Consider the following 18,880-nt stretch of genomic DNA (forward strand, 5'->3'; position numbering starts at 1 on the left):
TCAGAAACACCTGACAGTCCTTCTCCATTTGTGTCTGAATCCACCACCCCTGCGTGTCATTATCATTTTCCCCTTTTGTCTCGCTCTCCAACAATTCGTTCTGCACGGCTGAATAAAGCTGGTGACGGAGAGGGAGAGGCCGACCACAGCCATGAAATGAGCGAGAGAGAGAGAGAGAGAGCTGGTGTTAATGTAAAACAATTTTCTGAGACCACAATCAAGAAATAATGATGATAACATGTTGGATAGAAGTGGAAATGTAGTAGAATGTCACATTAATAGATGCGCATATATGTGTTTTTCGTCTTATATTGTCGTTCTCGTGCATTAGCAAATGCAAATGTGCGTTTTAATTTCAATTGTGTCTCTTCAGTCTGCACGCGTGAAGACATCAGGGACATTTGCTGCCACTTCGTAGCTTCCACATAAATAAAATAATCCACGACAGCAAATATGCAGTCTTCCGCTTGTTTCTGTAAAGGTTCCTAGTCTGCTGTCATTTCGCTGTTTGGAGCTGAATGTTTCCATATCAGAGCTGCATCCCATTTCGCTCAGCTTACTGTCGGTCGAGAGAGCGAGACGCGTCCGCGAGGACATCATCTGTCAGAACATGTTGACTTCTAGTGCATCTGAAGCACCGGGACGTCATGGTGACATTCCTGGATTAATAATTGAATGTAATTGTGCAATAACGTCCCGCAGCACGCTCGCATCCGATCCCTGAAAAGAGTCCTTAAGAACAAAAAGACCGCGAAAGATCCTTTATGGCACCTGCTTTTCATATTGCGCACAATGTGAGTCTCAATTTAAACTTTAAATGTATTATATATACTTAGACTTATTACTTATTATATTCTGAACACACAGTTAACGTCCTCTTTCATTGCTTTGATTTGACTATTCGTGTGTTTCTAAGCAACTCTGTCAAGTTTATGAACTAAATGTAACTTTACTCAAGTACTGTACTTAAATACAATTTTGAGGTACTTGTGTATACTTGAGTATTTCCACTTTTATGCTACTTTCTACTATAGTACTTTTTACCCCACTACATTTATTTGCCAGCCACTTGTTACTTTGCAGATTTAGATTATTAATACAAAATACAAATCAACTGATAAATTGCGCTATATTATTATAGATTAAGTATACAAAGTAATTTAAATTAGCCTCACCTTCACAGGCTGCAACATTAAAGTGATGAACACACGAATGTAACTTTTGTGCTTTGACTTTATTAAGAGTTTGAGCGCAGGAGTATTTGTACACAGTGCTGTTACTACGTTTACTTCATTTAAAGATCTGAGTGCGCGTCCCTGCTTCCACCAGCTTCATGCTGCTCCACCGATCGACAGTTGGTGGCGCTAGTGCTGCAAGAAATGTAGCACTGCGCTAACAAAAGGCATTGAAGAAGACTGCTAGATCGAAGGAAATGCACTCATCGTGTTTATCGGACCTCAAGGTTTCACACAGTGCGTTCTGGTGAGTGCAGAAACTTTGTTTGTTTGTTTTTTAAGAAAGCTCCACAGGCCTCCTTTAAGATGGAGTTCAACATGAGACCGTTTGAGAAATGAAGCTCTTGGAGTGTGTGTGTGTGCGTGTGTGTGTGTGTGTGTGTGTGTGTGTCTGCAGACGCCTTAAGCTGGTAAATGTTCACGGTTATAATTCAAACATGTACACGATGACATTTTACTCATTTCAGGCCGACCAGCGTCTCCTGAGCAAGCAGCTCTTAATCTAGTTGGTTTGTTTTGGTGGTGTGTTCAGGTGCAAAGTGAGGGACTCCCTCTTAATGTTCACACATGTGGACCCCCTTTGGAATGAAGTACAGTGGTTAGGGATTAATATAATTTCCTCCTTTGCATCTATGTGTGTGTGTGTGTGTGTGTGTGTGTGTGGAACAGTGTGTGCTGTATTTTATCAGTTCTTCATTAAAAAGCCAAACTGCTGATAAGTTAAAACATCAAACAACCGCACTGGAAGCTCAACAGGTGAACACACACACACACACACACACGCTGTGTTTATTAAGCATGAAGCCTCTAGCTGATAAGGCTGTTGACTCAAATAATAGTACTGCAAACAGCTGTAAAGTACTGAGGAAATATACAGCGGCCTCGCATTACACTTGAGGGGCTGGAGTCTTTGGGGAGTAACTCAAGAACTGAAACCTCAGTATCTCAGTACCACGATGCTCTTTTAAAAATGAAACTATGAGTTCTTTTCGTCACCCCACCAGAGTTGCCGAAGGTTTTGTTAACTGCTGCGGTGTGGGTTGGTTTGTCAGAGCTGCAGCTACAAAGCATCCGCAAAATACTTCGTCTTATCAAATCCAAAACGCACCCAAACAAGCTACAAGATAACTCTAATGGAAACACGACTACTGACAGCATGCACTCACTCAAAGCATTTCCATGCGCATTTTGAAGTATTGCATCAGAAAAGCTGTATGGAAACGGTAACACTGGGAAAAACTTCAATTGTGCAATACTGAGGTGGTTTTTGTCTTTTGTCGAAAAAGAGTCTTTGCTCTAAATGCTATATGGAGACGTCTTTGCCAAATGAGTTCCGACGTAGCCAACATTTAATCACGCGATTGATCAGCTGTTTGTCTCCAGACAGCATGAAACATGGCCAACACTGGCTGACCGCAGATCAGTTAGATGGCCAAGGCGACTCGTTTTGTTCCCGGTTCGCAGTCTCGACTTCTGAAGTAAAAAGTGTGAAGCACGGCCGACACCGGCAACTGCTGACAAAACTACGCTTTGAAACAAGTTTGTTTTCTCCAAACCAGCTGATGGAAATTCGCGCTTCTGTGCGATTTCAAGGTGCTTGCATTTTAGGAGTATTTCCATGTTATGCAACTGTATTCTTCTGCAGATTCCTCTACATGCATCTTACATGTAATAAAGTAAAACTGATAATATGTCAGTGTTGTGTTCACAGCTGAGTCTGCTGCCCCCAAGTGGCCGACACGGAAACCAGTTACAGCGGGTTTAAGAACCAAGCGACTCGAAAAGATACAGAGAGATGTTTCTAACACAGGCACAGTTTTGGGGCGTGGAGGGAGTCGGGTTGGGATTAGAGGGGGTTTTGTCATGGATCCTGTATGTGGTTGCCATGGCAGCAGGTGTGTGTGGTGCCAGGGATCTCCGCTGGTCCCAGTGAAGTCACAGCAGCCGAGTCTGGCAGCCGCACAGCATTCCTCCCTCTCTGAAAGAGCTGAAACATGCCCTTCACATACACACACACACACACACACACACACACTGACTAACAAACACACACGCACATGTTAGTGACTCACAGACGAAGAGAAGCCCACTCACACACACACACACACACACACACACACAAGCTTTTTACCTTTAGTCTGTTTATTGTAATAAACTACAACAACAAACACTCTTTAAGTCCATAAGTGACACACACACACACACACACACACACACACACACACACAAACACACATAGCTAGGCTCAACTTTCTGGTAAATCAGGACACACCCATTGGCTTCATACACCGACGTGTCAGCTGGAGTGGACAGACTAATAGCAGTGTAATGATGCAGCACTGCTGCAGAGAACATGCAGATAAGAGAGGCGTTAGGAAAAGCTCACTTTCAAACTGGTTTAGTTCAGTCTGAATCCAGGAGTAGTCTGAACACTTCTTTCAAAGAGTCCACCCGGACGAGCTGGCCTGAGATCAGTTCCAGTTTAACGGCGGCCCATAGAAAGAAAACTCAAGACCGCACATCGTGATAACATCATTAGTGACATTCCTGCACTGCTGGCAAAATAGAAGAGGAGAGATAAAATGCCTCACTGCCCGACGTGATACACAACATTTTGCTCTCTGGTGGGATCGCAGAAGACACTTTACTTCTTTGTGGGTCACATTCCCTTCAGTCGGGTTGCCCTGGCCACATCCACACAAACACCAAGTCACAACAACATTTAAAGGGTCAAAGCAGTTCACTTTAATGGAATCTAGAGCCGCAGCAAAAGAAAATCAATCGGCAACTATTTAGATAATCCAATGAATCGCTTACTACCAAACATTTGATAGTTCCAGGTCCTCAAGTGTGAGACTTTGCAGATGTTTCTCGGTCTTACGTTGTAGCAAATTGAATATTCTGGTGTTTTGGGCCGATGGTCAGACAAAACGAGACATTTAACGAAGTCATAAACAATTCATCAGGAAAAGAACTGGCAGATTAATCGATAATAAAAAGAATTCATTCATTCATTCATTCATTAAATCATGTTGCAATCGCTGTGTTTTCGGATTCGTTGGCGGAAGTCCGAATTTGCATCACTGACCAACAGAAAGCCGCCTTGACAGTCCAAACTGGAGGACGCTAACGTAGCTTATTAGCTGCTATATTCACATCATTTATATAACCTCCTCTGTCTGAGTATAAACTGCTCCGCTAAAGAGGAATGGCTTGTCGACATTTATGAGACAAGAGTCGATGGTGCAAAGTTATCGTTAGGCAACCCAGCTAGCGATTGTAGCTAGCATGGCCAGCTTGTTTCTTCACCTCATCAATAACTTTTTATTGATTAAAATGATGAACAAACGGCACAATATACAGAGAAAACACAAAGAAAACTCCCGAGAGGAATCGACTGGTACTAGCACGTTCCCCGCTTGTTAGCATGTTAGCTCGCTGATTACATTAGTCCACCAGCTAGCCCTGTGAGTAGTCACTACGTTACCAAGCCTACGCTCGCTAACCCTTGTTTGATTCAGACCAGGTCCAGTTTCAACTAAACACAAAGAGGCGGGCGCTCACACACACACACACACATTGTTTTAAAGGATCCCTTCAAAAACAATGTGTGTATGTGCAACTTTCACTGCAGGGTTTTACGTAAAGGTGCCACAGAGGTGTGAAACAGACCGCTGGGGTCATCAGGGGAACGGGTGAGACCAGGATCTGTGTGTGTGTGTTGCCCTCTAGGCTGAAGCCCCGAAACAGCAAAACAACCCGACATGCCGTCTCTAGAGTTTTCCTTCGATCTATCCGCCCTGAGGTTAACGCCACGCACTGCTGAGCTGACACACACACACACACACACACACACACACACACAAACTGCAAGCCACATCTGCCTGGATGACTCTCTTCTTTTTCTGTCTCTCTCCTCCTCCTTTTTCAGTATTTCCCCTCACGGTGAATCCACTTTCTACAGCCTGTCGAACCGCATTCAGCGCTCCTCTTCATCTGTCTGCACTGGAGATGCTCCCTCCCTGCTTCCACAAATGTCATCTCCTTCCTTGTTTCCCGCTCGTTTGAAGCGAAAACCCAAAAGGGACCGACAGTGATAGAAAGGCAAGGCAGAAATGTGTTTATGTGCAGGGTGAGAGGTGGGTAGAGGGAGTGATTTGTAGATATAAACAGCTTGCACTCCTCTGTGTCCTTGCCACCGTCACCCAGGCAGCCACTCAGCTTTAAACTAGTTGTGTTTTCAGTTATTCAAATCTAAAATCCTCTTTATGCTCTGGTGTTTTAATTCCAGCTCTGGAAACCTTGCCGCCTGGGGAGTGAAGGTCACAGTTTAAATCCCACAGCATTCGCATTAACTCAAATGACGGTCATGAACACTCTCTCACATGTATTAAGTAATGTTATTAATATAATCTCTCTCATTTTATCTGTCAAGCTTATTTCCTACATATATCCTCCAAGAAATATTTCTTACACAAATGCCCAAGATCACAGTGCATGTTATTTTTCTGCTGCTTTGTAAAATCACACCTCCTGTATTCTCTCCAGAAAAACAATCAGAAAGCAAACAAAGTAAGCAAATTATAATAAAGCATAAAGCAGTGACATCACCGTTCTGTCATTGGCTGACGGTCACACTCGCAACCAGAACAGCTGCATGCCGCACAGACTTAAAAGAACAGCCGAGCACCAACCACCAGCTCTGAAAAGTGAAGCCAATCCTGAAGTGCCTCGCACCTGCATTCTGTCCAGCAGGGGGGCGACTCCACTGGTTGCAAAAATAGGTCAGATTGTATAGAAGTCTATGAGAAAATGACCCGACTTCTCTCTTGATTTATAACCTCAGTAAACATTTTCCTGACGAGTTTATGGTCTCAGCCGCTAGTTTCAAGTCTTCTTCAATACAGCACGATGTTCATTTAGTAAATTATGGTCCCATTTCACGGCGGCTACGTCCACTTTCACATTCACTTCCTAGCTTCTTCCGATCTACAAGCATGTAGACACACATCTTGTGTTGCAAAAAAACTTTCAAACATCAACCGGAGAAAATGCACCGCTGACGTCAGTGCACATTTACATGAAATCACAGGTATCACAACTTCTGTGTGTCCAAAGTTCAACACAGCTCTTTTTTTCCAGTCAGTCCAGCCAGAATCAATACATTAAAAAAAAAAAAAAAAAGAAAAAAGATAATGATAAGATTTCTCACAGCGCTCGGATTGGTTTTCAACATGAAACCCAGGTGATATGTGCAATCAGTCAATCACACTGTACAAACGTTTCAGGTGCAAAGACAGCTGAGGTACAAGTGCTTACATAATGTCATTTTCCATCAGACAGACGCCGCTTGTTTCACACTTGAACGCCACTTTTGACGGTGAAGAATGCAGTCTAAAACACAGTGAGTTTTCTGCAGGAAACATTTCATATTCTTTTTTTTTTTTATTATTATTCTACTGTCACCAATATGGCATATCCCTATGGTGGTACCGGGCCAGACAGTTTTCATTGTCTTTAAACGCTCATATCTCCACTGCGCCTGAACAGATTTTTACCATTCACACTGCATTTGAAACATCCATCCCTCTTTGTTCTTTTGCAATTAGAACTGCAAAGATATCCCTCACCAATCTCTTACCATCTTAGCTCACATCAAGAGACACACATACTCATAGGACCCCGGGAGTACACTCAGAAATACGTTTCTGTCCCTTTAAAACAGACAGATTTACTACACTTAAACACTTTAAGGTAGTTTATTTGCAGGGTGGAGACACACAGTTTGGAATATAAAAGATAAAGCACTGCATTTTCTATTGGAATAATCTTGTTTTAACAGTTGATTAATGCATCCTTTTGTTTTTGCTTTTACCTACAGGAGGAGTGAGTGGCGTGTGCATGGCAAGTTTTATGGAGAAGTGACTCAAACATGTAAAATGTCCATACATCTGAAAGGGGCAGAAAAAAAACCCTTAGAACTGATTTATATAACAACACAGAGCTTCGGTCATCTTTGCGGCTGCCCATTGTGCTGTTTTTGTAATGAATTGTATAACTGTGCAACTGCGAGGTGTTTTCAGAGCTCCATGTGCTTTGTCTCTCATGCAGTCACACACATAAACTCCTGACCAGCAGCTGGGATGAGGTGGTGTGTGGCACCAGTAGCAGAATGATACTGGGAGACAGAGGGCCCTCAGTGGCCCAAATTGCTTTGCATGCACACACACACACACACACACAAAATCACAGGGAATACATTGTCATTATTCTTGACCGGTTTCCAGGAGTACGTTGTTGTAAACAAATCGTTGTTCACTTCTCGGCACAACGGGAGGGAGACGGAGAATTAGAGCGAACGGAACAAAGTGAGAACAGTGATGTCAAGGAGAGCAAGGGGAAAACATCAAAGTGCTGCTGAATGAAAGAGGGAGCAGAAACAGGGAAGACAAAAGAAAAAACGCAGAGCAAAGAGGTGCAGATTGGAGAGGAGAGGGAGGCGGGGTGGGATAAGAAACCCACATGGCTCTCAGTCTGAGAAGGGACGGAAATAAACCCCTCATGTCAAACATCAACAGAGCTCCCACCACGGCCTCCACATGACATTCCATGACTTTTCTATGACTTTCCGTCATCTGCGCACTTTTAATCTTGAAACTTCCATGGTTTGTTAAGGTGTTTCTCAGCTCATGATGATTTACAAAAAGATGTGTTTTACAATACAGCCGAAAACCAGCAGCTGTAAAATTAGCAGAGCTACACTTTGGTTCAGACTGGAATATCTCAACAGCTATTGGATGGATAGCAATGACATCTTGCACAGATTTTGTTTCTCACGTTTTCACTCATCCATCAAAATATCTCAACGTTAGATATATGGATTGGCACAAAATTGAACTGAATTAAGGGGAGACGTACATTGTTATTTAAGATGAAATATCTCAAAAGCGTGGAGGAACAGCCATTAAATTTGATACAGACGTTCATGGTTGAGTCCCGGACAGCCCCGGCACGATTTGACCACTGTGAATCACAACTTTACAGTGTGTACAGCATACAACATCGTCCGTCCTTAGACCCTTGCTGCGAATGAGGAAAAACCCTTTTAAAAACAGGGGGGAAAAAAGGAAGAAACCTCAGGAAGAGCAGCAGAGGAGGGATCCCTCTCCCAGGACGGACAGACAGAAAATAAATCTCAAGTACAGAGTCGAAACACGACAGAAACTTACTTACTACAACTCAGCCATACTTGGGTTTATGACCAAATACCTGGGAAATCGTGACATTCCCATCAGTGTCAGCCGCACTTGATGTTAAGTGCTAATTAGCAAATGATAGCATGCTAATACACCAAAAGAAGATGGTGAACATGGTAAACGTTTAAAAAACTACGTTAGCATTTAGCTCAAAGCAGCGTTGTGCCGGTGTACAGCCTCACAGAGGTGCGAGGGTGGCTGTAGACCTTCACTCTGCGTCAGAAATCCCTCACTGCGTTACATTTTACAGACGCAAGAATTGCCTTCGCGTGACTCTACACCTGTCAGGGAAGGCGTGAAACGATGATTAACAAGCGCGGATGAGTGATGGAGACGGTGCTTCTGGACACAGTCTTAGTCTTTGTTACTACATTCGTGTCAGGAAGGATTTAGATCATCACAGTTAATGCATTAGCTCCCGTTTAAATTCTCAAATACTTCTTGGCTGACCACTGGAAACCCCTGCAGTCATACTAAACACAGTCTGGCGGTCAAACTCTGAGACAACAAGTCTCTGCTCTCCAAACACAACAGCGAGAGAGACAGCGAGAGAGAGAGAGAGAGAGAGACGACCTCCTTCGGCGCTGAAACAGCGAGCAGTCAGGCAACACACAGGCCTGTCAGAGAGACGTCCAACCATGCCGTCCCCTGAGCCTCACCCTGCAAAACCTGTGTGTGTGTGTGTGTGTGTCTGTCTATGTGTGTGTGTGTGTGTGTGTGTGTGTTTTCATTCACTTGTGTACACGACTGTTAATCCCGCTGTACTCTCCCCGGCCTGACTGGCGTGTCTACCGGCAGAGCGCCCTGTTTGCCTTCTGGCCTGTTACTCGGTAATGCTGTAAGCTAATTGCTGGTGGTTTTGCTGGGGAAAATTAATATAACAGCCTGAGCCGAATGTGTTTAACTTGATGGAGATTAACGTCCCTTTAACCCACTCTTTCTATGTGATGAAGCGGCTCTCTGGCAGCTCATCTGGAGTGAGTACGGCCCGAATAACAAAGCATGAATGAGTGAAAACGAGCCTGAATAATGAGGGGAGGGACTGTTAAACGGATCCAGGTTTTTTCATTTCGTTTTGGCGTATTTCTGGGTGAAATGCTGTTGCATTAAAATGGGAGAAATGTCAGCATATACGCGGCTCTATCAGAAAGACACTCCTGCGGTTTCACCCAATTTCACAACTTAATTTGTGTTAGCTAGAGGGAAAGTTATAGTTTGAAGTTGAGATAAGCTGCTATTCTGTCTTGCTTCTAGCTCAACATCCTTAAGGAGCACCAGAATGCTTTTCTCTGGAGCCGAGCACATGTAATTATTTTCTTATTAACTTGAGAAGACGGAAGAGTTATTTCTGGCATCAGGGGTCAAGAGGTGACTGGCTGTTGGAGCCTTTTCAAGGGGTGGATGGACATGAAACTCTCCCAGATGAATCATCTGTGCAAAAGATGAGCAACGGCACAGAAAGAAATCTGGTGCTATGATAAAAACTCAAAGATACAAGATTGTTTAAGAAAGTTAAGCACAACTCCAAAGAGGCATGGTGGTGAGAAGCATCCAAACACCAGGCGTGAAGGTCCATTTTATACATCCTACAAGTTCAATCCAGTTTTTTAGTTGGTTTATTTAGCTTCTGAAGAAGGACAACGTTCCCTCAAATGAATCTGCAGCTTATTTTAGTTGAAGATGTTCGGTTTGTTGTCATATTTGTCACATTTAAGAAGCTGGAACCAGAGAACGTTTTAGCATTTTTGTTTGAATGTCGCTGCCGACTCAACTTTCGCTGCAGGTCTGAGACCAACTTTGGAGATGCGCGGTTTTTACTGTGAACTATGAACTGTGAGATCTGAGCTGAACCACTCGTCTTTGCTTTACATTCTACGTTTAGCAAGTCGGCCACTAAATGTTCAAAACCCCAGAACTTCTTGTGCAGATCCCAAAGTGTCCAAGGACATTAAATGTGTCAGCTTGAATTTTGGGGAAATTATGATTTTAACAACCTTGAAAGCTACTTAAGAGATTCAATGTTATGAGATGAACATAAAGAGTCTCTCTGCTGCTGCTGCTGCTGCTGCTGCTGCTGCTGCTGCTGATGATGATGATGATGATGATTACCTTAATCATTACCTTCATGTAGGCTCTTGAGCTAAGGATGCAATGCAATTACTGCATCCATGCAACAGACAGAACAAAGACTGCCTTAATTTCCTGCATGTGTGTGTGTGTGTGTGTGTGTGTGTTTGCAGAAGGTAACATAGTATGTGTGGGGGGGGGGGGGGGGGCGTCTCAGACACATGTGAGTGTGTGTTGTTGTCACCCCTTCCCTACCCACCCCGTTGTATGTACTGTATGCACAATAGCTGCATCATTATCGATTATTTTCTCAATGAATCATGTAATTGTTTTGTCTACAAAATGTCACAAAATTGTGAAAAGGGTTCAATTGTCTCCACGTGTCTTCTTTTATCTGACCAACAGTCCAAAGCTCAAAAGATATTCCGTTTACAATCATATAAACCACCAACAAGCAGTATCTCCTCACAGCGGGGACCAGAGACAGTTTGTAATCTAATCTGCTTTAAAACGACTGAGACGATTACTCAATGATCAAAATAGTTCCCGGTTAATCGACTAATCATTGCAACTTTAACTAACTTCAAGAATCCGACCAAGACTTCGGTGCCGACTCTCCGTGCTTGCCAGCTATTGATATTCTGACACATCCCGGTATCGAGGACGGACACCCGGCCCTGGCTGTCACAGCCGATCGTGCCTGTCACTGACATCACTCCTCTCATCTGTCCGTCCTTTCATCCACTTCCTCCCCAGCAGCAGTCAAAGGACTCTCTGTTCAGCTGGGTCCTCCAGATGGGGCTCGCCGGGCTGACTCACGTCCCCGTGTACAGTACGGGCGACAGCCAAAACCGCCGGCTCCCCCGCGACTCGAAATGTGGAGCGGGATGCTAGCACCAGATGATGAAACGGGCTCACGAACCTCGACTAAAGCGTCACCTTGCTCCTCCTTCAGCCTGATTTCTGATCAGCCGGGTGACCTCAAAACACAGGTGACACATAACCTGAGGGGGGAACAGGTGAGCGGATATGTTAGACATTCGAGGTAATGATCCCAAAACATGATCCTCGCTTCCCCACCCGGCTCCCTTTCGAGGGGTTCGGTGACCTGCAACCTGAGCACAGGTGAGGGCGGAGAAGCACGATGTCACCGTGACGTCGGTCGGTCAGTAGGTGAGGGGTCTCTCCAGCAGCGGTGGAAAGTACATTTAAGTACTGCGCTTAAATACAATTTTGTGGTACTTGTACTTCTCCACTGCGTTTACATGACAGCTGGAGTCACCAGTTGCTGTTCAGACGAAGACTTCACCTAAAACAACATGTGATAAGATCATAAATGGCGGTCCCCCCCCCCCCGACCTTTTTTGGCTTGTGACCCCTTGTATAAAATCAGAGTGTATTTGGGGCCTTTTGACAACTTTCAGATGTCTTCGGGAGACATTTTCCCCTCCGAACGTCTCAGGTGGTGTCATTTAAAGCACAGTTGGAGGCGCAGAGAGCTCGCATTATCCATGTGTCCAAATGTGGGGGGGGGCACTAGACTAAACTACCATCATCAGTACTAACAGATTAATAATGTCATCCTTCATAATAACATATCAGTCACAGGGGACGTTTTTTTTTTTTTTCCAGAACGAGTACTTCTTTCACTTTTACTTCAGTAGGACTTTACTTGCAGGGAGTATTTGTATATTGCTGTACTGCTACTTTTACTTGAGTAAAAGGATCCGAGTACTTCTTCCACCGCTTCTCTCCGGCCTACCGACCAACTAAAGAGAAGACTAAACCCTGATGGGATCCATCTACAGTGTGTGTGTGTGTGTGTGTGTGTGTGTGTGTGTGTGTGTGTGTGCTGCATTTGACACTGAATCACTGCTCCCACAGAGACCTCCTGGCTTCATGATACTTAACCCTTAAAAACGCGTCAGATCCTCGGAGGCGGAAGTGAATCCTCCAGGAGCTTCTGATCGCGCGTTACCGTGAATCCGCGTGCACCGGCGTACAAGTGTCACGCGTGAGGCTCACGAGTCAAAAGTTTGTGTTCCACTTCGAGCAGCCGTCACGTCACGTGGGAATGTGGCGGAGCCGCTTTGACACACAGTCCGGGGACCAAGGAACCCAAGTGACGCGCGTGTGACGCGCATTAAAGAAAAGGTGGCGCGAGGTGAGCGACGAGAGACAGTCGCGTGCCACAACATGCGCTGCTGTCTCGCGCGCGCGTCAAACCCAGCCGGGCCTTGGGAGGACCCAGGTGAGATGTGGACCCCGGTCCGATGTGGACCCCGGTCCGTGAGCCGTGAGGTTTGGAAGTGACGTGTGACCAAAAAGCGAACGCTTCTGATTGGTTCTGCATCCTTTGCTGCAGTTTCTCTTCTTTGTGACTCACTTGTTGAAACATCTGACGACATGACCAAACATGTTGTCAGTGTCTCATCAGCTGTTACACCATGTTGAACAAAATGGATTTAGCAAGCCCCTAACCCTAACCCACCACCACGTCAGGTTGTGGTCTCTTTACCTTGATGATGCTGCTCCGGCGCGGTGCCGCCTTCACCGAATCCAGCAGGATGGCGTCGGTGTCCTGGCCGCCGCCGGGGAGGATGACCCCGCTCCGCCGGCCGCGGGACGCCCTCGGCGGGATGCACTCCGGCGCTCCGTCGCTGCACAGCCCGTCTCCGTATCCATCACGCTCAGACATGTCGAAGAGAAGGAGGAGGGCTCGATTCGAAACACCGGGACGGGGGGAGAAAAAAAAAAAAAAAAAAAAAAAAAATTAATCAACTCGTCGGATCTGACCCGAATAAAGTTTGACTTGACGGCGCGTTGATTCCATTTATGGGAGAGACGGCTTCTTGTTTTCCTAAAGCCTCCGCAGCTCTGACAGACCGGAGGAGGAAACTAATCACCCCAATTTCGTTAATTATGAACAGACTGTCATAGTCGCCGAGCACCGAGCCCTGCTGACTTCAGGCTGAGAGTGTGAGCTGCCCTCCACAGTCCATCCCCGCTCCGCCAAATGACTCACTGCTGAAATCAAAGCATCACACGCAGGTACCGACTTGGATGGAAACTGGACTGGTGCGCTCCCCCGGATGCGCGCAACAAGTCTCCACCGTGCCCAGTCTCGCTTGTCCTCGAGGCTCAGTTTGTGCAGAAACCCGCTTAAAGCCTCCGTGCGTGACGAGAAAACGATGGGAGCGAGGCGGTGCTGGCGGAAAGAAAATGTTTCAAAACAAACCCAGCGCTGGCTACAGGGCGACCCGACACCCTGCTCCTCTCTTCTTCTTCTTCTCCCCCCCCCCCCCCACACCACCACCACCACCACCTCGCCCCCCCAGAAAAAACACCTCGATGTCAAAGTGCAGAAAGGGGCGAAGTTGCGCTGCGGCTTGCGTCAAGTGAAGAGAGGACCCGTTCATGCGTCCCCGCGGTGCGCAGCGCTCTCACTACACGCGGCTCCCGCGGTCGTCTTAGCCGTACTCGGGGCAACAACAGCCGACTTTTGACGAGAATAGGGAACACAATTGACAGTCGCACCGCCTCTCGCCTGCCACCCCTCCCTTCATCCCTCCACCCAGCTCCTCCCACACGCCGCCCCAAATCGTGACTGACGCGCGGGGCGGCCAATGCGCTCGGCCGCCGGGAGATTTGGAGACAGCCGGAGGAGCTGATAGGTGGAGTGTCTGAGAGAGCCTCCTTATCACTTATAGGAGCAGGCACTGGGAGCACTGGGAGCGCCGGAGGGGCAGGTACAGTGTAAATCTCAGGGTACATTGGAGCCCCTGTTTTTATCATTATGTCTTAAAATGATCAGAATGCGTTTTATTGGCAGAGTATGTGCACACATACAAGGAGTCTGAAGGGCAGAACAACTGGTCGATCGATGAGTCGATGGACATCAAATTAACTATTTTGATAATCAGTTAATCAAGTTTTCAAGCAAAAATGCAGAAAATGTTGATGTTTCAGGCTTCTTAAATGTTTAGATTTGCTGCGTTTTCTTGTCTTACATCGCAGCAAACTGAAAACTTTCAGATTTTGGACTGCTGGTTGGACAAGAACACTTTCACTTTGGGCTTGAAAATGTCTCCTCTGGAAGTTATGATGGACATTTTGTTGTTGTTTTATGAAACGGAAGTAAAAATTGCCAAATTTGAAGTCATATTTTAAATAAAAGTTAAAAAAAAAAATAAAAAAAAAACTCCCTCACTGTCTCGCTACTGCTGGTACATTTTTATGAAAGACGTTTAATATTTATATGCATTTATATTTTTACAGTAGTGACATTACTGTTTCACAGCCGTCTCCGGTGGGAAGTTTCAAGCCTGTTTCAACTTTAATCACAGTGAGCATCACTGATGAGCGGTGTGGTTGGGTTTGGTGGAAATGTGCTTTATTGGCTAATCATTCAAAATGCACTAATTTTTCAGAGTTACACAAAGCATCAAACTTTTCAGAGACACTGTGGCTTTAAAGAAACGCACAAAGCCAGCCTTCATATCCCCCTGGGATCCATGTGGACTCAGATGTCTGCGGTGCACACCTGACCTCCGACCTGTCCTTATTGTCCAGTTGGAGTTGGTTCAGAGTGACAGGCAGACCAGTAAAGATTGGTGGGCCGCGTGGACGTATAATAAAAGTGTGATAAATTATTCATCGCTGTGGCAAAATTGCCTTTTTTCTCTCTTGGGCCCTCTTCCAGGGAGGTCAGAGTTCAGGGTCGGGGAGACAGCAAGGCCCCCCCTGGAGCTGGCAGGGATTTAGTGTTTTGCTCAAGGACACATCAGCAGGGTGGATTGTTGCACACGCAGACACTTGAACCCTGTTTGTCTTGATAATGTACAGGCTCTCTAATACGATTCAGGTGGGAGGCCTACTGCTACAGATGCTGGGAGTACGTGGAGAAGCTCAGCTATATACAGTGTTTAACAAATGTATTAGACCCCCACCCAGTGTAAGGTGTTTGCCCCCGCTGCCCTAAATGAACAGTATTGCTGATGTTTCTGTAATGGTTAATCCACCAGTATGTGCAAGCCAAGCTCTTTAATCAAAGTGATATCTTTAATGCTAAAATATAGTTATTGTTGTTATCCATGAATTCTCAAATTCAAACAATTTTTAGTTTGAAACAAGTTTTTGACAGATTTCTCAAATATTTGTGTTTTCTCATTTTTATGACAGGTGGTCTAATAAATTTGTTAAGCACTGTATATGTGTTTAGAAGGAAAATAAAAAAGACTTTCAAACAGGTGCATGGTTGACCTTTAGTGTGTCTTTTTCATAATTACCAATAAACCAACGGGCTGAAAGGGGTGATTCCACAGCCTGAGTCAGTTGGAGCAAACTAAAACCACTTGTTGATTGAGAGTTCATTAAGAAGCTAAAAAAAAAAAAAAAAAGAAGAAGAAGAAGAAGCTTTAAAACGTTTTGTGAATATTTGCAAAGTGGTTGATAAAGCGTAACGGAAAAAAAGACCAAGTGTAAACATCAACAATGTCAGCACCACCATGTCTTACGGTCGCGCTCGCAGCTCTGCGAGGCTGTATTTAGGCAGGTGCTTTGAGCTTAATGCTAATGTCAGCATGCTAACATGCTCACAATGACAATGCTAACAAGCTGATGCTAAGCAGCGTAATGTTTTCCATGTCCACCATCTTAGTGTAGCATGCTAACACGTGCTATTTCACACAAGGCAGCTGATGGGAGTGTTATTGGTTCTGCAGATATTTGGTTTTAAACCAAAGTAGACAAATTTTAATTTCACTTATTGATGTCGCTGCATGAAAAGTTAAGGCATCACCATGTTATTACAATTCGTTTCTGGGGGGAACATGAGTATCAGAACCACAGTTCATCCAATATTGATTACAGATAACAGATGAAAAGTCCATTTGTAGACACGTTCAGTCTGGACCAGAGTGGCGGACCAACGAAGGACATTGTCATCCCTCGAGCAACGCTGCTAGCATGGCTAACAATAACTAACAATGTCCACTCTAGTATAATGAATAGTGTCGAGTGACATCCAGTTAACGCGTGGAGCGGGATGAGTAGAGTAGATGAAGCAGTATATGAGCTCATCTGGTGGCTCTGGGCAGGTAGCTGCTGCTCTAACACTCAATGATGCACAATATATTGAAGTCCTACAGAAATACTTATTATCCCCATTTGAAATAATAGACTTTTATCCCACAAGGCCGAGCTGGAGGCTGGTTTGTGTCCAAAAAAGTATACGTCCTAAATCCCAGATGAACTCTCGGCGCCCCTTTTTCATATAGTGGAAACACTTTGAAGGTAGTTGAGACTTAAACTCTCTGAATCCCCTGAATGATTTTTTGAAGCTGTTCCCGACTGAGCAGATACGAGGGCGGTATGAATGTGTGTGTGTGTGTGTGTGTGTGTGTGTGTGTGTGTGTTTGGACCTTGAGCCACACAGCTGTGGAATGTGGTCAGCTGGTGAGGCCTATTAGTGCATGAAGCTCACCAGTCGCACCTCACCGTCAGTATTTGTGGGACCGGTGTTCATTCGCGGAAAGAAAGAATTTGCCGTGTTTGTAACTTCTCATAAAGACAAGGAAAGCCAAGAATAGAAAGTGAAGACTCTGCGTCAAAACAACAGTTTTTATCACTTGCTGCAGTACACACAGACTAAACTTTGTTTATAGGTACAGTGCTTAACAAATTTATTAGACAACACCTGTCATAAAAATGAGAAAGCACAAATATTTTAGAACTCTGTCAAAAACTTGCTTCAAACTAAAAATTGTATTGTTATTTATTAGACAAATAACAAACTGGAACAACTAAATAGTCCTTATTCACATATATTAACCAAAAATCTTAATATTCTGTATGACCTCCTTTGGCCCTGATAACAGCTTGCATTCTTTGCAACCACAAAACAAATGTTTCTGTTCAGGAATGCAAGTAAATAACTGTAATTTGGCATCTCAATCAAAAAATAATAACGTGCTTTACTGTTTTTTTGCTGCTTTTTCGTAAAACAGTAAATTTGAGAATTCATGGATAACAACAATAATTATATTTTAGCATTAAAGATATCATTTTGATTAAAGAGCTTGGCTTGCACACACTGGTGGATTAACCATTACAGAAACATCAGTAATACTGTTAAATTAGGGCAGCGGGGGCAAACACCTTACACTGGGGTGGTGGTCTAATGCATTTGTTAAGCACTGTATATTTATGTTTCATTATTCCATTCTTATTTAGTATTTTGTTTTATATCCACCTTGTTCTTTGCCCCCATGACACCTTCGTGAATTATGGGCGCAACTTCCAGTCATTCCTTTCGCTGTACCAGCACCTGCGAGAGTTAGCGGTATGCTATGCTACAGGTGTCTTTCCTTTTATTAGAGACTTGTGGGAGATAAAGGATGTGGGGAACGCAGTCTGCCGCACCTTAAAGGAGAAGTTAGGGAAAATGCCTGAATTCGCTTTCTTGCCGAGATGAGAAGATGAACACCACTGACATGTCTGTAGCCTAAAAAAATATAAATACATAGAAGTGGATATGAAGCTTAGCTTAGCTTGACTTCATTTAGCACAGGTTGGAAACAGGTGTAAACAGCTAGCCTGGCTCTGTGTAAAGGTAAAATCATCCGTCTACCAGCTCCTCTAAAACTCTCTCATGAATACGTGCTTTTTAAATCTGTGTAATCTGTTGTTGTTGTTGTTGTTGTTGTTGTTGTTTTTTTGTCTTTTGCAATTCGTAGCCAAATACGCTAACGTCCGTTATCCGAGGCTTCTTCCTCAGGTCGTCCTCCCACCCCTCGCTGGCAGGAGGCACAAGTATGATCACATTATCCCCTTTAAGCTGTGACAGACTTTGCTCCCACTTCATTTATTCCCCCGAAGTCCCTCAGAGTCTCTAAGTCTCCTGAGGCTCAGGAGGAGGTCCACGTGTCGAGGTGTCCTTGGGCAAGAACCCAGATTGCTCCCAATAGTCAGGCCTGCCATCCGTGTGCCAATCGCAGAAGGAATAACTAGAAATTGTGGCCATACTTCATGCAAGCTATCATGTAGCCACACGGTGGAAACATCATTTATATTGCTTTTAAGTCCTCGACTATTGTTTGTTGTTGTTCCTTTCCATCGGTGCGTTCCTGTGACCTGCCTGTCTCCTTCAGGATGATAATAAAGCTGAAGTTGGAGATACATTCAGCTTCCTGTTTATTTCTTAAAGCATGTGAGTTTTATTCCGGGCTCATCGTTGACATTTAAATGCCGGTTCAATGATACATTTTTTTAAATTATTTTTTTGTAGATGAGGTGATGGTTGTTTTTATAATCTCAGCAAAG

At 44.5% G+C, this 18,880-nt stretch overlaps 1 protein-coding gene across 1 annotated transcript in view; it reads right to left on the reverse strand.

Annotated features, from left to right (window-relative positions):
* The window catches only part of plcl1 (phospholipase C like 1), a 74,937-nt gene extending 61,681 nt beyond the window's left edge, over positions 1-13,256 (reverse strand). Inside the window, exon 1 of the mRNA XM_070914636.1 lies at positions 13,077-13,256. Within this exon, the coding sequence (XP_070770737.1) occupies positions 13,077-13,256 (180 nt within the window). The remainder of the gene's footprint in view (positions 1-13,076) is intronic.
* Positions 13,257-18,880: the final 5,624 nt, after the last annotated feature.

The sequence above is a fragment of the Enoplosus armatus genome, chromosome 11 (genome assembly GCF_043641665.1).
Source record: "Enoplosus armatus isolate fEnoArm2 chromosome 11, fEnoArm2.hap1, whole genome shotgun sequence".
Classification (NCBI taxonomy): domain Eukaryota; kingdom Metazoa; phylum Chordata; class Actinopteri; order Centrarchiformes; family Enoplosidae; genus Enoplosus; species Enoplosus armatus.